General features: G+C 39.8%; 1 protein-coding gene and 1 pseudogene across 3 annotated transcripts; both read right to left on the bottom strand.

Moving 5' to 3' along the window:
* Positions 1-209: 209 nt before the first annotated feature.
* On the bottom strand, positions 210-1,479 carry LOC106091961 (T-complex protein 1 subunit epsilon-like; annotated as a pseudogene).
* Positions 1,480-9,970: 8,491 nt separating this feature from the next.
* On the bottom strand, positions 9,971-12,837 carry LOC131995158 (uncharacterized). Of its 3 annotated transcripts, none has more exons than XM_059363274.1 (3): positions 12,762-12,837; positions 10,272-11,881; positions 9,971-10,195 (listed from the first exon to the last, which is right to left on the bottom strand). In XM_059363274.1, exons 2-3 carry the CDS (start codon positions 11,833-11,835, stop codon positions 9,975-9,977), a joined length of 1,785 nt encoding a protein of 594 aa, XP_059219257.1. In that variant the 5' UTR covers positions 11,836-11,881; positions 12,762-12,837; the 3' UTR covers positions 9,971-9,974. The 3 variants fall into 3 exon arrangements, with proteins under 3 accessions (XP_059219257.1, XP_059219256.1, XP_059219255.1); XM_059363273.1 differs by having other exon boundaries at positions 11,981-12,828; XM_059363272.1 differs by having other exon boundaries at positions 10,272-12,828.
* Positions 12,838-23,106: the final 10,269 nt, after the last annotated feature.

The raw sequence follows: 23,106 nt of genomic DNA, 5'->3' as shown, positions 1-23,106 counted from the left end.
TATAGAAATTAAAGTCATTTAAAACCAATAGACCGACACAAACAATAACCAGTTGAAATCGTAAAAATCAGTTCGAGAGCAAAAATAAGCGCAAATTAAAAAATTTCATTTCAATACTGAATTTGTTTCGCCGACAAGACAACAACACTTTGAAGGCTTTGTAGGATTAGGATCGGCCTATAAATAGTGTGTTGGCAATCAGTTCAAAATTAAACTATAACTTTATGACCAAATGCCACCGCCGATGAGTCAGTTACTGCACCCGAAAGCGACCACAATTGTCAAACAAAAAAATAATTCTCGAATTTTGGCTATCTTTGATTTTGAAAAAAAGAGAGTTGACCCCCCCGCCCCCACACCAAAAAAAAAAATTTAATCCTTGCTACGTCCCTGGCCCTGTGCCTTCGAGCGTGCGTCATCGATTTTGAATATCGTTGACGTGCCTTGAGTTCAGACAAGGTATCAATGATTTGTAGACCACTGTTTTCGGCCAAAGCAAAGGTGATATATTACCTTTGTTGATCAGAGAATATCACCTTTGTTGATCGGCCCCCTTGGCCACAGCCAAAGAACTGCTGATTTCGGCAAAATGCAGGAATCCTTCACCAGAGAACGCGCAACACACAGAGCATCGTGTGTGGAACGTTTGCCTTCGGCGGTAATCATTTGATTGCCACCAGGCAGAAAATTGTAACAGCCTTTGAATTCGTGCATTCTTCGATTAACGGCATATTGTCCTTGAAAGTACCAAAAGAAATTTCAGCTAAGAGACCAGCTGTGCCCAATTTCTCGCCGTCAATTCTTCGAAATGTGGTACAATTCCGCCAACAGTGTTAATGGCAATCAACTCAATTTTAGTGCCACCTATTCAATGAACTGCAGGAAAATTATGTTGCAACGACAAGTGATTTACCTCACCAATGAGATGGCCAAAGTGGCTCCTGCGTCCTTAACCTGTTTTGCCATCAACCACCAACTTTAGTCGCAATCTTAATCAATTCAAAGTTGGCATCCTTTTTTAAATATCGGCAACATTGAGCACATCATCATGGCCAATTGACGGTATCATTTGTTAATAATTTATGAGCCCAAAGTAGTCATGGCAATTTCAGTAAGAGTTTCCCTGTTGCTGGGGTCAATGGGCGCCTGCCAAGACAACCACACCGGTGGTGCCATCGCCAATTTCATCATCATGCGTTCTCGATTATTGTACCACCATTTTTCCAATTTCTTGTTCGAAATCCATTAGCTTCATAATTGTGGCACAATTATTGGTTACGTTGATGTCCCCATTGGGGCTTACCATTATCTTGTCCAAATCTTTGGGACCCAATAAAGTTTAATGGTGGAGGCGATGATTTGGCTAGTCACCATAATGTGACTTTTTTTAACATCTGTGCCTGTGATGCTCTTTTGCTTGACTTGTTCCCGCGAAATAATGAAAGGTATGCCACATTCATCGTAGGCAAATGTGTCCGGAAAGGATTTAGGATTTCATACGGATTCCTTGGGATTTTTTCTAAAAATGTTTTGTTCGGTTTCATATAATTTGCGAAAAAATGCCCCTTCAATGAATTCAATCCTTTGCAATTGCATGAACAAATTCCAGCGCGTACCAAGGTCAATACTGTCGTCTATGAGCGAGACGACTGAAAGACACCTCGAAAGTAGTAGTCAGAGATTAGAGAAAGAGCGTTAGAAGAGCGAGGCGAGCGTTAGATTTGCTAATGGGACAAATGTCTTGTCATAGCCAATTAAAGTACTCAGAATTGACCGTCCTACGTTGCTCAAGCGGAACAATCGCCACATAACCAAAAACACAGGCGAACATTTCCTTCGCAGTGCTTCTTCCACAAACAACTTTCGTTGGATTTGGCTCGTCTTTCAAAACCCAAACGGTCGATTGTTGTTTTGTTTCGGGCTCATATACATTAATCTATTATTGGTCCCCTGCGACGATCTTATGAACGTCTTTTACAGCACAGCTATCGTATTTTTCAACACTTCTGTATGCCAATCGACATGAACCTCTTTTGAGCGCTTGTCAAATTGGGTGGAAACAAGAATAAACCTTTTATGCGGCCAAGAGTTCATGCACCACCATGAGAAATGAGCAACGATGCCTCTTTGCCATGGTATATCACATGACGATAAGTTCACTCACGGCCGTCTTTGAGTGAGCTTCAGCTATGATATAATTGATTAAACCGGGTTTTCACAGTACTATGGAATGGTGCTTCCTTGTCAAGCAAAGTTTTAAATTTGTCAATGAAAAATTTTCACGAATTAATGTCATATTTGCCTATTTTAATTTCAGCAAAACACAAAAGTAATTAACCCGCTTTGGCGCTTTATAATCTGTCAAAGAAATCTCCATACAGCATGAAAACAACCCCGGAATATAACGAACATTTCATTTGAGCTGCATACTTGCAACGAAAATTTCGCTTAGGATATGTCAATGCATTTCTTATGGGAGGTGCATACTAAGCTGAAGAAGAAACTTTTCACCTTATTTAATAATTGAATAACTTTTTAATACATTCCTTCTCTTTTCGAATTTTGTCTCTCATTTTTATTTTACTTACAAATTTATTTAAACTGAATTATACACAAATTTCAACTAGTTAATGCAATAAATTCATTCAAATGCGATCCCATGGTTGAGTGCATATAAGAACTTACATGCTTTTTTTAATGTTGTAGAATTTTCTTACCTTGGTATACATGCGAAGTCCTTGGGCATTTAGGTTACTTTGGTTTTTTATAATAATCAATACTGACGTGCATACAACATGTCTCGGTTACCCTGGAAACATTCTTTCGTGTGGTTAGTTAAAGGTAGACCATAGTAACGGTCATATCTTCATATTAGTATACATTAAAAGGTATTCGACGGTTGTTAAAGTGTGACCTAACTTTAACTTAGTCTATTGGAAAAAATGTATTCGAATACAAGGCCTCCAATTCCAAATGGTCTAAGGGACCTTGTGAAAGACCTTACAAGAGAAATTTTAAAAGAAAAACCCAATGATATGTATAGTTTTGCTGAAAACTATTTTCAATCCCTCTTGAGCGAAAAGGAAAATTATGAAGTGAAGGGATTTGAGCTTTCAAATCAAAAGTACAACGTTGTACAATCACAGTGTACCCAACGTTTCCAAATTGCTACGATAATGGCACATTCAATAGTGCCGGAGAATCTTACGGATCTAATTAAAGAATTTACAAAAACTACCCTAAGGGCACAACCCCAGAATTTATGTGAATTTGCCGTGGAGTACTTTCGTCAACTGCGAAAGTCCAAAAAAATAGTAAATTCTAAGGATATAAGCTACATTGAGTTCGATAGCTACTTTAAGAATAAGGATCGTTTTTTGTTCACACCTTTTGTTAGATGCTTGTGCGGCAGAACTATTGGAGAGGGGTTTAACACTAACTCTAGACTTGATTACGTCACTTCAAAACGTGAAATCAATAATGATATTGAGACGAAAAATGTTGCATATTCATCGTACATCACCAAAAGCAACGAATGCAACGAAAACAACAATAATACGAAGCCCGAAAATGAATTATCCGAGGAGTATATGAATTCAATTTACCTAATACAGCGCTTCATTCGTCGTTATTTGACGCACAAAAATCTAAAATTAAAATCGAAAAAGCCGCAATTGCCCAAAACAATAATGAGCGAAGAACAAGCAGCATTGATAATACAGAGAAGCCTTAGAAAATTATTTGGCTGCACAAATACAAGCAGGCCCTTTGAAACAACAGACAACTTACCGGTGGTGCCGCAGTTGCAACTCAATCACTATGAAAATGATAGCATTTCAGAAGCCGCATCGTATACTTCGGCATCTACAGCTGTTCTGTCTGCCTCGGAATCAAGCAGAGAAGTTCCAGAGTTTAGTCCAGCAGAAAATATCGTCAAAGAAACTATAGTTGAAGGTGAAGAGTTGGAAAATGACAACCAAAATGTGATCAAATGCGAACACGTGAACGATTCAACATGTCTGGAGTGTTTTCAAAAAGGTGGATTTGCCAAATACAGTGGCAGAAATATACCAGTATCAGGAGGTAAGTGCAAAATGCCAAAAGAGCAGTTTGTGGGGGAAATTTTTTAAACGTTCAATATATTCCATGTCTTGATAATAATGTGCTCAAATGAAGGATGGACAAAAAGTAAAGTTTAAAATCTCAGCTCACGGCAGAAAACTATTAAGTATAGACACTTGATCCCAAATTTAAATATGTGATTTGTGTGTTCTTGATTGATATCAAGGTACAGAGCGCAGTTGTATATTTGCTATTTGTTTTTAACATGCATTTTGCATGTAGTATTCTGTAATGACTTTCAAAAACTGGGCCGAGTTTAACCTGACTTGAATTTTTCAGCAGCTATATGGCGTTAGTGTATTCTGTAATAGCTTTCACCTACACTCTTTGTAGTTCCGGCCTATAAAAACCTGACCAGAAACGAAAGAAAGTGATCCATGGCGGAGCTAATAGATTTGATATCATGTACTCACATTGAGATTCAGTTTTTAACTCATCGAAGTATTGATCTGAGGCATGTCATGTCATGTCATTTCGTTCGGATTGTCGTTGGGATTGACCAAATCGGTCCATGTTTGAAAATAGATGCTTTTTATAAAAAAAAAACAGGTAAGAACGTGCTAAGTTCGGCTGGGCCGAATCTTGGTAGCTTACTACCATAGATTCTGGTAGAAATTTACACAAATGAATTTAGTTGAATGACTTACGTACCCAATTTTTGATTAATCAGTAAAAAATGTATGCTTCTGAGGGCCGTAGAGAACTAAACGGGAGATAGGTTTATATGGAAACATTATCAGGTTATATGCAAATATCCTAATATTAAAACACCAGGCAGTGCAGTGACAGGGAACTCAACGAACAAGAAACCGACGATGAGACCATATCCCTCTCCCATTTTACTCAGGATTTGGAATACTGGGATATTATGCGATAAGACCCTAATATTGGAAAACGGGAAACTCAACACATCCTAACGAACAGGGACCCGATGATGGTACCATCACCGACTTTTTCAGGATTCGGAAGACTAGGATAGGCAAAGATCGTAATATTGGAACATCTGTCAGTGCAGTGACAGAAATTTCAATGCAGCCTAAAGAACAGGGAGTCGACGATGAGACCATCACCCACTCCCAAGAAGTCCATTTACAGGAGGTCAAATGATTGAGGTCATCCAGAAAAACCTCCCCCCTCTGACGGAGAAAATCTGAAAGGGCAAGATTCATATTGCTTAATTCAGGAGCCATAGACGTCCCTGAACAACGTTTCTGGATTGAACCATATCAACCACCAACTATTCTATGCCTCCACTGGTATTCGGCCAAGGACCTGCGATATTTGTCATAAAAATTTGAATTTCATATTTTCCCCAGAGTTGTTAACGTCGGATGAAACGGCGGAGCCCACCTGGCATCACTTTATCTGTCTTTCGACTCACCGACACCGACACCCACGTCAGAATACACCTTCTCCGACCATCGCGACATTAGGTTTAGAGTAGTACGGCCAGCGCCAAATCCGATTAATTTCCGGAATAAGTTGAAACGAACTGGATACAATTCAGAAGAAGACCTTGCCAATACAATTTAGATTGTAGATAGCATAGAAGACATAGGAGACAATGTCAACAGGATTACAACTGCAATAGTGGGGTCTTAGTTGTCCTCTTCGAGAAAGGAAATAAGCCCAAGAGAAACCCTGGGAGACCGGGGAGATTCGCAATTTTGAGAAAGAGGGCCACAGACCTCTTCTGCGAACAGGTCGGTAGGTTTAATGATGCCGCCAAGATGAAAAAGTTTATCTCAAAAACACGTGTAAAAACTGAAACGTTAGTAGACGTCATGGGAATGAGAGCAGAGACAACGGACTACTTGTTGAGACTTTTGATGAAAACCCATTTTCCACATGATACGACGGGACTCGCGCATACACCGGAATCTTGGAATAATGACGTTGATCAAAGTTTTAAAATTACGAAATTTATTGTGAAGTAATCCTTGAGAAGCTTCAAACCATTTAAGTCACCCGAACCTGAAGGAATATTTCCGCCGTTATTACAGAAAGAGGTCGACTATCTGGCACCCCATCTGGCCGCTACTTGCGCAGCGTGCCAAGTCCCAAGACCGGCAAGGCAAGTTTTGCGACATCAAAGGCCTACAGACCTATAAGCCTTACGTCCTTTCTACTCAAAACCATGGAACGTAATGTGGATACCATGATAAAGAGTAGGACATCCAGCGAACTGCTCAAATACAAACAGCATTGCCTATTTAATGGGAAGGTCCCTGCATAAAATAGAAGAATCCTATGATGGCAAGAGGTGCACATTTTGGTATGCATTGACATCCAGGGAGATTTTAACAATGTACGGACCAACACACTGATCCAGTCCTTAAACCTGTGCCAGGTGAACAAGATCCTAGCAGACTGGTTAAACCACATGTCTAGGAACTGGTGGATAAATTATGGGTCCCATGATATAAATATAAGGAAAAAGTGGCGCAGGGCTCGCCACAGCGGGGCATTTTATAGTCACTACCATGGGTGACCACTATGAATAACCTGACTGTTGACTAAGGAGGGATTTGAGCCCGTCTGCTATGTAAACGATGTTATAATACTTCTAAGGGGTAAGGATCCAAACAAGCTGACCATAATACGGTGCTGCAGGCGGAGATCCGGGCGATCACGGAATGTGTGAGGAGGTGTGGTGTTAACGCGAGGACGCCGAGTATGAACATCTTTACGGACAGCAAACAGACCATAAGTGCAATAACAACAGGAATGGTAAGGTCACAAATATTCTTGGAGTGTAAGAAGGATATTAACGCCTTCTCTGATGATGTCACGATCCGCATCGTTTGGGTATTGGACCATATCGGAGTAGCTGGGAATGAGAAAGCAGACCATTTAGCAGTGAAAGCCAGAGAACTGCAGAGAACAATCCTGTGGAACACCGAAACGGTCGGTAGGACGTAAGGAAGTAAGAAGGTGGGCAGTATAGCTTTTGGTATCATAACGGGACACATATGACTACGAGCTCACATATGCAAAACCAGTGCGACAAGTGAAAGCATGTGTAGGGCATGTGGGGAAGTTGATGGAACATTTCCTTTGTCATTGCCCGGCGTTCGCGTCTAGCAGATACCGGCACTTAGGTGGGAACACAAAACTAGACGCGAACCAACTTAGGAGCGTGGCATGGAAAACAATTAAGAGTTTTGTAAGCAGCACGGAATTCGAAAATTAGATTTTCTATTTTTGTGGTTACTTTTTTAGTATTTAGGGCGCACAACAAGTCTAACTACAATATCTTGGGTGTATGTCCATAGTGGCATGAGGCGTTCCAATGCTTTTGCGATGTACAATTTTGGCTTCTATTTTTGTCTTAGTATTGGATTGAAAATTGATTGTTTGGTGAATTGTTCTACATTCGTGTAAATACAATCGTCATGCAAAATGTGTGCTCATATTTATCCCAATTCGTCTTTTTTAGCCGAGGGACCACTCCTACAGTGTTTTCTCAAAGGCTGAATCTATTATAACGATGATCAGATAAGCTGTGGTCATGTTATACTTCCCAGATACGTATCCCGGCTCTGATATTTTCTGAAACAAAGTTAACTTAAGGCTTGAAGGGTACATTTCTCAATAGTGTATCATATATAGGGAAGCCAGAAGATAATGCAATGCCAATTTGCCAATGAACATTCCATTAAGGAACAGAGGCAAACTTCTCGCAAATCAATGAGTGCAGTCCGATTTAAGTTTAAGCAATGCGATACCTCTTTTGAGGAGAAGTTTTTACCTGGCATAGTACCTCACAAATGTCGCCAGCATAAGGAGGAGATAACCACCGCTGTCTCTGTCTCCCATTTCGCGTACCCTCTACACACCCAAGGTCTCGTTTCCGAATCTAGACGTGTGCAGCCTAGGGTAGCCTGTTCAGCGAATTTCCGAGTCCAATTAAAGGAGCCTCTTTCCTTTTGGGTGAGTTTTAGGATCATTCCCACCAAACCTCTCCATAAAACATGAGAGTGATGTGCCTCTTACTATTACACGCCTTCAAGGAGCGAATTGGTTTGCCAGAGAAGGCCGAATCAGGCATAATCAAATTAAAGGCATGAGAAGATATAATAAGGTCGGCCTTGTCCTCAAGCCTCAACCAGGTGGCATCGTCAAAAGCTCCTACATACCAGTCGTCCGTTGGTTAGTGGAACTTGACGCAGCCCGTCCACCAGTCAAAGTCTAAGTAGCAGACAACATGCTACGATCTTATATCACTACCGCAGCTATTGGGTCTCGGGAGTAAACTTTAAGGATACTTCCGGACTCAAGAACTGCCGCTCCACTGGGTTAATACGCAGATCATTAGCCTCCTATTAGATAACACTATCGTAGCTTCCCTTGATAGTCATAAAAGATTTGTCCTTGCGGAGCAAAATAACAAATCAGCTAGTCCACTAAACGGTTCAAACTAAAGGCGCGCTGCAGTGTTACTCCAAGTTTCAAGAACACAGATATACCACATGCTATTGGTATAAATGGAAGAATGAGTACTCATTGGACAATATCATATAACTTTATCTCTTTACACTTGATTTCTTCGAAAAAATAATAATGCCAACTTGTAACAGAATGTTGAATGTCAATGTTGAAAAACGACCAAACTGGTACAATCGGTTGTAATTGTACACGCCATTAGATCAAACAAGAATCATGGTATGTAACTCCACCATCCTATTTCTAACGACATTTGTGTTGTAGGTGTGAATACATTGAAAGTAGGTTAGGTTAGATTGAAAAGAGGATGCCGATATTAATCTGCCCCATGCCACAACAGACATACACCTAAGCCAGAAATCATCTTGTTGTGTGCTCTAAAGACTAAAAAGTAACCTCAAAAAAGAAAATCCATGTTAGGAATTCCGACCTATTTACATAATCCTTAATTTTTTCCATACCACGCCCCTAAGTTTGTTCATGTCTAGTATTCTGTCCCCACCTAGGATAGGTTAGATTAAAGTGACAGTCTGCCATCAGACTCACTTAGACGTTTTCGTCCATTGTGATACCGCATTGTGAAAGAAGGTTATGGATATAATTCTGCCCCATGCCGCTTTGGACATACACCTAAGCCCTCCAAGTACTAAAAAAAGTAACCTCGAAAAAGAAATCTAAGTTTCCGGGAATTCCGTGCTACTTACAAAACCCCTAATTGTTTTCCATGCCACGCCTCTTAGTTGGTTCATGTCTAGTATTGTGTCCCCACCTTTGTTCCAGTGTCTGTTATCAGCGAAAGACGGGCAATGACCTAGAAATGCTCCAACTTCCACTGGAGGCCACCGTAGCGCAGAGGTTAGCATGTCCGCTTATGACGCTGAACGCTTGGGTTCAAATCCTGGCGAGACCATCAGAAAAAATTTTAAGCGGTGGTTTTCCCCTCCTAATGCTGGCAACATTTCCGAGGTACTATGCCATGTAAAACTTCTCTCCAAGGAGGTGTCGCACTGCGGCACGCCGCACATTGGTTCAAGTTCATTGAACGAGCGGCTAAAAATAGAAGAAGTTGTCGAAGGACAATGAAACTTGGCACATAGGCATTTTTTGTTTGAATCAAGAAAAAATGGAAAAATCAAAATGATCCGCCCACTTTTACGCCCACCTCCCATACAAAGTAAAAATTAAATTTTGACCTACGGCATTGTTTTTTGGCACATAGCATTTTTAAACACTCAGAATCATTTGTGTGAAATTTGAAAAATATCCGCCCACTTTTAATTTTTAATGCATCAATTCAATTTTCACAAAAAGTAATTATTATAATTGTAGAATGGGCTCCTGAAAATATATACCTGATCCGCCCACTTTTACGGCCACCTCCCATAGAAAAAACATGAATAAATAAATTAAGCATAGTCTTTTAATAATTTTTTAACATCATTATCGTACTCCAATTTTTTGATTTGCAGCTTTGAGCGAAATCTATTTATAAATGGGTCTGAAGACAATAAAAGGTTATGCATTACATCTTCATTAGTGGCTACACGTCCAATTCTTCGCGAATGATGTAATCTATAGGCTCTATAATCTTTATTCCTCGCTTCCTGAGCTTCTTCGGACAGCATACCTGATACAAACAATCAATTAAAATGTAAAAAATGAAAATTAAATCATTGAATAAGGGCCTTTAAATAGAGACATACCTATTGGCAGAATAGCTTCTGCTATAATTTTGCTACCATGCACCAGAATCTTATGCACAGTTACAGGCATGTAGTACCAGCCATAGAGATCAACAAACAACTTGGCAGTATCCATGCAATATATATGAAATTTGCTAGTGTCGACTGCTGCATTACAATTTATTGCGGCCAAAATAATTTTAAATCTATGTATTAACTCTTCTTTTATTCCAATTACGTCTGCAGTTTTGGCTGGATTTTCGAAAAACCTTCTTGCCGTATTGCCATCGTTTGTTGTGCCCATACCTTGCTTCACCGCGTCCACATTTATGCCCAGTGTCAACTTTAATCTCTTCCCAATTTCAGCTTTATTTGCCGCCATTTCAATTTTTGTGTAACTATCTGTTCTCCATTTTTTGAAACTTAGACGGTAAGAAATGTGCAGAATGCACTCCATAAATTTGATTCTCGCATGCAAGGGAGAAATACCAAACGCAACTGCTTCTTCCGAACATTTCCTCAAAATCACCGCATCTAAATTATTCATTTCTGTGGGCTTTGCTCCACATATGAAGCAAACCGCCATAGATGAACTTCCAGAAATCGTAGTAGCTACTTTCCCATCAATCATTGTTAATTTCAGTGTGTGAGAAATATTGAAGTTTCTGCTATGCAATTCAACGACAGTATTTCTTAAATTTTTTATTTCGTCATTAACACGACTGACCTCTGAATTTATAACTTCAGCTGTTTCTTGTATAAATTCAAATTTTAACGGTCGGCAAAATCTAGTTGATGATGGCTCTGTATTTCTCCAGCACATTGTTGACATATTATTACGCTCTGTGAGGGTCAATGGAACAAGTGACGTTAAGAACATATATTTATCGGAGTCATTTGGATCTGTGAATTTTTGATGGTATTCACTGTGTCCCGAACTTCCGTCACAGCCCCATTTTGAGAACATTTGCAGTTCGTTGGGGAGTTCTGTCACCTCATTCTCGGTTTTTGTCATCAAAATCCTGGTTACTGTATGATCTAATAACTGTTGTAGAGAAACTTTGCTACAACTTTCTTGCACCTGAACATTTGCAGGATAGCATTTTTTTTTTGCTTCCAGTACCTGATGGTAGGATGGGTAAATGTCGAATCCAATTTCTCTAGCTGAACTGCGCAAAACCTCATATTGATGCTTTGACAACGAAGCATCAAGTATCAGCCCAAGTGCCTTCTCCGGGGTGAACGCCTTAATGGATTTGTCTAAACACTCACTTTTTTTTGCGGCAGACGATATCAACACCATTGAGGTGTTTTCACAAAAATCTTGTACCTTTGTCCTCTTTGTTCGCGGTTGGCAATCCTCGAAGGCTTTTGCTGGACGTCCACGTTTAACCATATTTGAACAGCTTGGTGCTTCATTGTTTGCGGTATATTTGCACACTTTGTAGACATTTTTCAGCCAATTTTCATTAAGATCAAGAAATCTGGTTTTTATGCGTCTTGCTTTTTGCCATCTATCTTTGAACTTTGTAAAAAAGTTTTTTTTCAAAAATCCAGTAAAGACTTCAACATCCTCAGCAGTCATTCCTTCATTGCTATTTGCAATGACTTCGACAGTAACATCAATATCACTGTTGTTATCAATTAATATTTCGCAAATATTTAAATAAGAAATTGTTACATTTTCCATAATTAATAAAATTAAATCTTGATATCACTTAAAAACACACCTCTTATCACTGCACTTGCCAATGTAATGTCAATTAGCATATCAATAATATTAGAAATGTATACCCAAAAGCAGAAATTTAAATCAGAAACTGTATATTGTTGTTGGTACTTAATGTATTACTTATTAAGCTCTAACGGAAAAGATTTTGTGCAATAAAGAGAGCAAGACATAATGTGTAGTTGTTATTGCATGCAACAACATAATAAATGAATGATAACACAGCACCTAATAGTCTATCGCTTGATCTTCTATTGTTGTTAACAGTAAAGAATTATGGCAACAACAACAACAAGCATGAACGAAAATTCACGTTTTCTTACTTTATCACTTTATAGTTTTTACTGTTTCTTTTGGAAAGGAGCAGGTATGAGCAGCTGAATTTTTTTTTAGCTTTTAGCTGAGACTTCAAGCTGTAATTTGACGTCTTTCGTTAAACAGCGCTCCACAGCGCTAAAAACATGCAGTCCACTGAAGTTGATGAACATTGAAATTTTGATGTTGTTTATATTTTGTTCTACGAAATTTTTTATGTGGCACTTTTTCCAACTTTTTTTAATGCAAATCTCATCTATGACAATTGCCATTTACGAAAATATACAACAAAGTCAAATGATAAGTTTACTGTGATTGTACCAAAAGATTGAATATACAGTAAATTTGCATGCCATTTTAAACAAGCGAACATATATGAACTTGGAGCGTGTCTGTCCAAAGAAATACTAAATATATCAGCCTAATATTACGGAATCATAATATTCAACTATCTGACAACAAAATACCAAAAAATTATCCAAATCGGCGAACATGAAAAAAATGAATTTCGGCCACTCTTGAACCAATGTGCGCCGTTCGGACTCGGCTATAAAAAGGAGGCCCCGTATCATTGAGATTAAACTTGAAATTGGACTGCACTCATTGATATGTGAGAAGTTTGCCCCTGTTCCTTAGTGGAATGAGCTTTTGCTCATGAACATTCCAATTGCATGCTCCAACTTCTCATCATATTCCCCATATGCTACCAGTTGCAGCACCGATTTTGCATAAGTGAGCTCGTAATCCTATGTGTCCCGTTATGATCCCGAAAGCTGACCTCCTTCTTACATCTTTCAGTGGTAGTCTTGTCTTTTCACGATGCGGATGTCCCCCATAGGATTTTCGTCGTCTTACCGACGAAGCACAGTGGGATAAAATCGAAAAAAAAACTAATAAAAAATATGCTGTTTGGGAACGGGTAGAGATATCTCAGGATGGATGGATATATTTGGAATGGTTAGACCTGAGCTGTAAGCGAGTTCTTGGCCAAAAGTTTCCAAAGCCCAGATCCAACCATTGGGCACATGTTTTTTACTCCATATGTCCTCTAAACCAATGCAAAAAATACTTTGCATCTTCCAATATTTGTAGCCACCACAGAAAATTTACTAAAAAATGCTGATTTTGGAACCATCTTTGCCCGAAAGGGGTATTTTGGGGATTTTTGTAAAAAATAATGCCAAATTCGGCCCAAGTTTATCCTTCACATATTCAAATACCTTAAGTTCACCTGAAATGCTTATACTAAAAAATTGGTATTAAAACATCAATTAATTTAAAAATATTACAACATTATCTTTTTTTATAAATATACTAGCTAACCCGGGCCCGCTCCGCTGCGCCTTCTTTTACTTTATATGGAACAAAAGTTTCCTTGGAATATTTATTTTCGGCAATTAAAGATCTTTTAGTGAAATACCATGCTAACTTGACTAACAGTTTAACAATATAAGTGCTTTTATCTGAATCCCATATGATCTTTATTGGTCTACGAATTTAAGTTTGGATGTAAGGTGTACTCCATTCTTGAAATACTTCACTTCAGCCCGATATTCTCATGATGTCTGATTTAGTGGTGTTTTCGGGGGAGAGGTGGTCCCCCAGATACTTGGCCCTGAAAAAGTATTAGCATCGTGCTCTTCTCTTAAATACCATTTATTTTAACCCCATATTGCCATTGGCTTAAGAGGAGTTTACAGAATAAGGTGTCCCCCAAACACGTGGCCCCAAAATAGGTTATCAAATTCGTTTTCTAATCTCAAATACCTTTCATTTGAGCCACATATTGGCATGGTCGAAATTTTTTTCCCTTTGGGGGTGTTTTGGGAAAGGGGTGATGCCCTAAATACATGGTCCTAAATTTGGATATCAAATTCGTATTATACTCCCAAATACCTTTATTTGAGCGATGGTCACTAATGGTGGTCACTAAAAACTTGCTGCTTGTGGGGTATTTTGGGAAAGGGGTAGACCTCAGAAAATTGGTCCCGAAAGTGGGTATCAATTCTTGCTCTACCCTCCAATACCTTTTATTTAAGCTCCAAATTCGGTATATATATATGGCCGATTTAGGGGTGTTTTGGGGATTAGGGTGGTCGCCCAAACACTAAGCCCGGAAAATATATCAGCAACGTGCTCTATTCTCATATATCTATATATCATTTATTTGAACCCCATATTGCCATTGGCCTCAAAATTGGATATCAAATTCGTTTTCAAATCTCATTTAAACTCTTTATTGCAAAAGTCAGCAAATATGTCCGGTTTGGGTTATTGGCCCAAGAAACTATAAATATTTAGTTCCACTCTCTTTACCACCCAAATTGTCTTGGTAAACAAATACGTCCTATTTGGGGGTTGTTATGGTGGTGGGACGTCCCCTGGACAGTTGGTCCCTAATATTGAAATCAGATACGTGGTCTACTCCCAAATACCTTTAATTTGAGCCCCATATTTCCATAGAATTGGCCATGAAAATATATGTCGGATTCGTGTTCCACTCTAAAAACCCTCTTTTTTGAGTCTCATATTCCAAAAGTCAGCAAATACTTACTATTTGGGTGGTGTTGGGGTGGGGGTGGGGTGGCCCCATAGACACTTTTCCCAAATATGGAAATCAGATTCGTGCTTTACTCCCAATGACCTTTCATTTGAGCCCCATATGGCTAAGGTTATAAATTTGTACCCTTTGGGGGATGTTTTTGGGGAGAGGCGGTCCCCCAAAACACTTGGTCCCATATTTGGATATCAGATTCTAATTCTACACTCGAACACCTTTTATTTAAGCCCCATATTCCCATGGTCAGTAAATAAGTCCCGTTTGGGGGGTGTTTTGTTGAAGGGGTGGATCCCTAGAAACGTGGTCCCACATTTGGATATCAGATTCGTATTCTACTCGCAAATACCTTTCATTTGAGTCCCATATTGCCATGATCGGTAAACATGTCCGATTTAGGGGTTTTTTGGGGTTTGGGTGGTGTTGTGGGGGTCGGGTGGCCCCATAGACACTTTTCCCGAATATTGATATCAGATTTGTCCTTTACTCCCAAAGGCCTTTCATTTGAGTCCATGTGGCTACGGTCGTAAATGTGTCCCCTTTGGGGGAGGTTTTTGGGGAGAGGCGGCCCCCCAAACACTTGGTCTCATATTTGGATATCAGATTCTAATTCTACATTCCAATACCTTTTATTTAAGCCCCATATTCCCATGGTCAGTAAATAAGTCCTGTTTGGGAGGTGTTTTGGGGAAGGGTGGACCCCCAGAAACGTGGTACCTCATTTGGATATCAGATTCGTATTCTACTCGCAAATACCTTTCATTTGAGTCCCATATTGCCATGGTCGGTAAATATGTCCGATTTAGGGGTGTTTTGGGGTTGGGGTGGTCCCCCTAGCACTTGGTTGACAAATGGATATCAGATACGTTTTCGTCTTCTAAATACCTTTCATTTGAGTCCCATATTGTCGTGATCGGTCTAAATATATGTTTGGTAGGTTTTAGGGTGGGGCGGCCCCCCTAGGTACCCCATCCGAAATTTGGATACCAAATTTTTATTTTTAGGGTTCTATATGAGAGCACACAAAATTTCGCTTAAATCGCACCACCCATCTACGAGATCTGGCGTTTCTGAAAATTAGGCTAAGGGGGAGGGTCCGCCCCCCCCCCCCCCCCTTCAGATATCAAAAAATGTAGTACCCTATATTCACCACGGGGTCATTTTGCACCATCTGTGTAAATTTCAAGAAAATCGGTTCAGCCGTTTCTGAGTCTATAAGGAACACACAAACATACATACAAACAAACAAACCTACAAACAAACACAAATTAATTTTTATATAGAAGATATATGTTTATATAACTCTCCAATATCATTTTAGAGTGGGGACACTTCGCCCTGGATGTGGATATCGAATTCGCCTACGACGCTGAACGCCTGCGTTTAAATGCTGGCGAGAACGTTGGAAAAAAATTAAAGCGGTGGTTATATCCTCTTAATGCTGGCGACATTTGCGAGGTACCATTCTATGCATGGTTATGTAAAAGTTTTTCCCAAAGAGGTGTCGCACTGCGGCACGCCGTTCGGACTCGCCTATAAAAAAATGGTCCCTTATTACTGAGTTAAAACTTTAACTGGAAAGCATTGATTTGTGAGAGTTTGACCCTGCTGCGTTCCCGGGCAAATTGTTGCTCTACCTCCAAATGCCTTTCTTTTGAGTCCTATATTAACATATTGATAAATATTTCCGGTTTAGGGGGTATGTCGAGGGTAGGATGGTCACCCAGACGCTTGGGTCTTAAAGGAAATATAAGCTTCGTACTCTACTCTAAAATATATTTTACATGAGCCCCTTATTGACGTAATCGGTATCAATTTCGTACTCTACTCCCAAATAGCTTTTATAAAGGGTGATTTTTTAAGAGCTATAGGAAAGTTAAAAAGCACATAAAATTCAGAAAAACTCATGAAATCTTTATTTGAATCAATAGTACGGTCCATAGAATTTAATATTTGAAGATTATTCCATGCAAATGTTCACCGTGATTGCGCCTGAATATCTCACGGTATCTCACGAATAAATGCTTCAATGTTGTCTTCCGATGCCCCAATTGAAGCGGGCTTGTCTGTGTAGACACGAGCTTTCACATAGCCCACAAAAAATAGTCTAAAGGCTTTAAATCGCACGATCTAGGCGGCCAATTGACCGGTCCCGAACGTGAAATAAAATGTTCACCGACCTCGCCTCTCAATAAGTCCATTGGTACGCGTGCTGTGTGTGTGTGGTACCGTCTTGTTAAAACAACATGTCATGCAAGTTAAGCTCTCGCATTTTGGGCAAAAAAAAAATTGGATATTATCTCACCATAGCGCTAACCATTCTTCACAATTATGTTACGATTCGCATCGTCTTTGAAGATGTACGGTCTAATGATGCCACCAGCCCATAAACCGCACCAACTGTTTTTCTGGATGCATTGGTAGCTCTTGCAAACCTAACCTACCAAACATATATTTAGACCAATCACGACAATATGGGGCTCAAATGAAAGGTCTTCGGGTGTAAAGAACGAATTTGATATCAATATTCGGGAAAAGTGTCTATGGGGCCACCCCACCCCCACAACACCACCCAAATAGTAAATATTTGCTGACTATTGCAATATGAGGCTCAAATAAGAGGGTTTTTTAAATGGAACACGAATCCGATATATATTTTCAAGGCCAACTCACTGAGTGGCCGCCCATCCCACAAAACACCCCCCAAGCCGGTCATGTTTGCCTACTATGGAAATATGGGGCTCAAATTAAAGGTATGTGGGAGTAGACCACGTATCTGATATCAACATCAGGGGCCAACTATCTAGCGGACGTCCCACCACCATAACAATCACCAAATAGGACATATTTGCTCCCCAGGACAATTGGGGCTTAAAGAGAGTGGGACTAAATATTCATAGTTTTAAGGACCATTACCCCAAACCGGACATATTTGCTGACTTTTGCAATATGGTTTAAATGAGATTAGAAAACGAATTTGATATCCAATTTTTAGGGCAATGGCAATATGGGGTTCAAATAAATGATGTATAGTTATATGAGAATAGAGCACGTTGCTGATATATTTTCCGGGCTCAGTGTTTGGGGGACCACCCCAATCCCCAAAACACCCCTAAATCGGGCATATTTACCGACTATGTCAATGTGGAGCTAAAATGAAACGTGTTGAGGGGTAGAGCAAGAATTGATACCCACTTTCGGGACCAATCGCAATATGGGCCTCAAATAAAGGTATTTGGGAGTAGAATACGAATTTGATTTCCATATGTAGGACCATGTATTTAGGGCATCACCCCTTTCCCAAAACACCCCCAAAGGAAAAAAAATGTCGACCATGCCAATATGTGGCTCAAATGAAAGGTATTTGAGATTAAAAAACGAATTTGATAACCTATTTTGCGGCCATGTGTTTGGGGGACGCCTCATCCTGTAAACTCCTCCTAAGCCAATGGCAATATGGGGTTTAAATAAATGGTATTTGAGAGAAGAGCACGATGCTGATATTTTTTCAGGGCCAAGTATACGGGGGACCACCTCTCCCCCGAAAACACCACTAAATCAGACATCATGAGAATATCGGGCTGAAATGAAGTATTTTAAGAATGAAGTACACCTTACATCCAAACTTAAATTCGTAGACCAATAAAGATCATGTGGGATTCAGATAAAGGCACTTATATTGTTAAACTGTTAGTCAAGTTTAATTGTCGAAAATAAATATTCCAAGGAAACATTTGTTCCATATAAAGTAAAAGAAGGCGCAGCGGAGCGGGCCCGGGTCAGCTAGTTTTGATAATAAAATTCAATATTTTGCAAGTTTTGTTCGTTTGTAAGACGATTCATGGATAAATTATTGACCAAACTGAAGATGTTTGACAGGGAAACAAAACACGAAACGTGCGTCGGCTGTTTAAACCAGTGTTGCCAAAAAGATAATAGCTAAAAATTAGCATTTTATATCCCATATTACCATGGTGAAAACATATTTTGTTTTTGGTGACTGTAAGAGAGCAAAAAAAAACTAAGGAACCGCATTACCAATCTCCGAGATCTGGTGTTTTAGAGTTGGATATCAGATTCCTTTTCTACTCTCAAATATCTTTCATTTTAGTTCCATGTTGTCACAATGGGTCAAAGAATTTTGCGCCTTTTTTGGAGTATTTTTATTTCGTAATCTTCTCCCAAATACCTTTTATTTGAGTCCAATGGACACCTCCCATTACATCGACTTAATTTTTTTTGCCATATCTGTAATCTACTGCCGAACACCTTTTATTTGAGTCCCATACTAACATGGACATCTAATATGTCTGTTTGGGAGAGTTTCGGGGTTATGGGGGCCCGCTGGGTATTTAGACTCCAATTTTAATACCATATTTGTATCTACTCTCCAATACATTTCATCTGATACCCATATTGTTCCGATCGGTCCACTTTTGATATTGGGTGGTGTTTTTGGAGGCTGACCCTTTATACTTCAATCTGATTTTGCATGCCAGATTCGTCATCTAATCCCGAATTCCTTTCATTTGAGCCCCATATTGATATGAAGGTGTACACCAGCGGGGAAGCATTGAAATCAAAAAGTACTTCGACGACATCAGCTAGTGAAGCATATAAGGCGGACGATTCCGCCTTCCACCACAAGTGTTCAGTGTACTGAGGAAGAGCGGTTCCACTGCTTTTTCACCTGACCATGGATGAATCTTGTGAGGAATAAGAATTCCGGGATTTAAACTACTCAAGGGAATGGTGAATGAGAGACACAGAGCCTGTATTCTTGCAAAGAGTAGACTAAATGTTTTTCTTCTTCCGTCGCTAAGCACTGAAAATTTAGTAGTAGCCAGCCTTGAAGTAAACAAGTCTCATTACTGTCTGGCTTCCCTATATATAGCACACGATTCAGGGAGTCGCCTTCAAACCTTAAGTCGCTGGTTGAAGCAGCTTCTGTAGGGTAGAAGAGCCTGATTGTAGGAAGTGATGCTAATGCACATCACCAGATATGGGAAAGTTCGGATGTCAACGAAAGGGGTGAGCTGCTTATAGAATATATTATAAGTTGTAATATGGCGATTTGTAACAAAGGGGATAAACCGACCTTTATTGCCAGGAACAGACAGGAGGTACAAGATATTACCTTTGTATCGGAAGATATAAGTTGAAGAATATGCGACTGGGATGAATTGGATGACCTCAACTTTTAGGATCATCTTTACATTAGTTTCAGCCTTGGAAAAAATACTGCAGGAGTGTTTCCTCGGCTAAGCAGAAGAAAGGCGGATTGGGATAAATTATAAAATCAGCACAAATTCTGCACGTCTATCCCTTATAGACAAGAAAAGGAAGTGGAAACTACGGGGGATATAGACATAGTGGTCAGGCGGATCACGAAGGCGCTGAATGGCTCGCGTGTGTCATCATGTCCTAGTACAAAGCTAAGGGGCAAGTAGCGACCGCAATGGTGGACCCCAGAGCTGGTTGGTCTAAGGAAGGACTGCAGGAACTCTTTAACAGAGCAAAAGCCACAAGAGCACCACACGATTGGGATATCTATAAGGCTGATCTAAAAAAATATAAGGGCGAGCTGAGAAAGGCTTAGAACAAATCCTGGGTAGAATTCTGCAGCTCCGTGGAGGATACATCTGAGGCCTCTGAACTTAAGAAGATTCTGTCCTCGAAACCTATTACGGTAGGTTATATTCAGAAGTCAGAGAATATATGGGAAATGATTAGTGAGAAAACACTAGAACTACTCGTTGATACACACATATAACGTGGCGCCAGAAGCGGTTGTCACTGGAATGCATTCGTCGGAGGCTATTAGGAAACTTGTGTTTGAGCCGAAAATCCTTTGGGCGATAAGAAGTTTCGACTCCTTTGAGTCGCCTGGCCGTGATGATGTATCACCGGTTGTATTACAAGCTGTGTCTGATATACTGGTTCCCTGGCTAAGGGAGATATACTCTGCTTTTATCATAATGTCATATATACCTGTGGGATGGAGGGACATAAAGGTCATTTTCATTCCGAAAGCAGGAAAACCCTACCACACGAAGGCAAAAGATGTTCGTCCTATTAGTCTCTCATCCTTTATGCTGGAAACTCTTAAGAGGTTGATAGACACATATCTTAGGGCAAATATCCCTGGAGATCGCCTGTCGCGGCAGTAGCACGCATATAGTAAAGGCAAGTCCTCTGAAACTGCCCTTAACGACCTAGTCGGATGCATAGATGGTTTTTTCGCTGAAATATACAATGGCAGCATTTCTTGACAATAATGTAAAACCGACATCAATCATGAAGGAGTTGGAGCTTCTTGGCAACAACTTTACCCTAAGGAAGTTTATTAATACGTTACTTACTAAATGATGCATTACGGCAGGCTGGGAATCTGTGGATATAAAAAATGGATCAGCAGAGGATCATTTCAAGGAGGTGTACTGTCTCCTCTACTTTAGAATATATATACTAGAGAGCCATTTGCAAAAATGGGGGGTGTAGACCGGGTGTCATGCATTGGGTGTATACTGCAGTTGTCATACCTATAATGCTATATGATGTTGTGTTCTGGTGGACGGCACTTTAAAAGTCCACCTACTGCTCAATACTTAACCGGATCCAAAGGATGGCTTGTTTGTACATCACAGCCGTATTGAAGACTACACCATCTGATGCACTGAATTTAATCCTGCATCTTATGTCTCTGGACATTGTGGCTACCCAAATTGCAGCGACCACTGCAGAGAGGTTAAGGGAGCTTTCATTGGTCATGTGGCGGCTACGGACACTGTGTTATCCCTGATACAATTTCCGATATTCCAGGCAGTGTGGATAACACCCTTCCTGAGCCGCTTTTTGATAAAAAGTAGTATACCACTATTCCTGATAGATCCGATTGGAACTACGATATCCCTGGTAATAAAAGTTACATAGACTTCTATACGGATGGTTCCTAACTAAACGAAAAGGTTACCTACCCGACCACTGCAGTGTATATCAAGCGGAGATCCTTGCAATTAAGGAAGGGGTGGAATGACTTAGATATAATGTCATAACGTCGATTGGAATTAATATCTTCTCGGACAGCCAAGCAGCCATTAAGTCCCTGGAGTCCCTCGACTGACGAGATGGCTGAACAATTCTAAATTGACCTGTTCTGGGTGCCGGGCCATAGAGATATCCCAAGGAATTGTAAAACGAGACTAGGAACTACCCTACACATTCAAGGGATACTGGAATCTGTGGGTATGCGACATGTAAGCTAAGTTTTCAAGACGTGGCTCGAAGGAAAACGAAAAAGTCTAAGTGAGTCTGATGGCACTTAAACCAAACCTAGAGGACATATGAAGTAAACCAAACATGTGCCCAATTATTGGATCTGGAAACTATGTACGCGAGGGGTTTTTCCAATTTTTCTATAAACGATTGCCTATTTTGAAGTGCATATAGCACCCGTTTAAGTTGACATATCTTATTCAAATTAGTCTTAAAAAGCATCTACTGTATATCCCCTTCACAAAAAAGAAAAAATTAAGATATTTAAGCAATTTTTTTAATAAAGACTAATTAAGGAAGTACTTTTTTTTACCAAAAAATGCAAAAAATTAATTTTTCAAATTTTTTGACTTCCAAACTATAAATTTTAACTGATTAATCAGTTGTGAACCATTGTTGCGTCAAAGTTGTTGTAAATTTTGTCACGAATCCAAAACCTAACCACAAATGACTTCGTAAATTGCAAAATACAAAGCAGATATCGGTCAAAATTGCAATAAGAAAAATTAAAAGCTGAATATCTTCAAAATTAGTGGAGATATTATATACCCCAGGCGGGCTTTTTGTAGTGATTTTTAGCAATATCCAGCAAAAAAAAAGAACACAAATGAAGATTTGGCAGCCTCAACAAATTGTCGAAGTACCGAGGTTACTAATTTTAGGGACCTTCCAAGAGGCGGCCGGACCACCTAGGGAATTTGCTGACACCTCAGCTCTAACCATTCCAAATTTCAAAGAGATATCTTTACCCGTTCTTACACACCATTTTTTTGTAGTTTTTTTCGATTTTCTCCCACTGTGCAACGGCAATCCTCTGGCCTTCACTTTCAAATAGTCTTTTCTTTCGATTCCCCTTACTCCGCTATGGCCCGGCACCCAAACAATGCGGATCGTTTCATCCTCACGGAAGGCGTTAATCTTCTGTTAACACTCCAAGACTGTTCGTGACCTTACCATCTATGTAATGGAAGCACATGTAG

This window comes from Stomoxys calcitrans, chromosome 2 (assembly GCF_963082655.1).
Source record: "Stomoxys calcitrans chromosome 2, idStoCalc2.1, whole genome shotgun sequence".
NCBI classification, from domain to species: Eukaryota; Metazoa; Arthropoda; class Insecta; order Diptera; family Muscidae; genus Stomoxys; species Stomoxys calcitrans.
The sequence above is the reverse complement of the archived record's forward strand: the minus strand, read 5'-3'. Positions and strand labels throughout refer to the sequence as shown.

Bases quoted from the DNA above. Each gene is read 5' to 3' on its own strand.
- LOC131995158 (XM_059363272.1), bottom strand. From the start codon at position 11,940: ATGGAAAATGTAACAATTTCTTATTTAAATATTTGCGAAATATTAATT. The intron at 10,196-10,271 runs GTATGTCTCTAT...TGTTTGTATCAG, and splicing joins AGAAGCTATTCTGCCAATAG to GTATGCTGTCCGAAGAAGCT.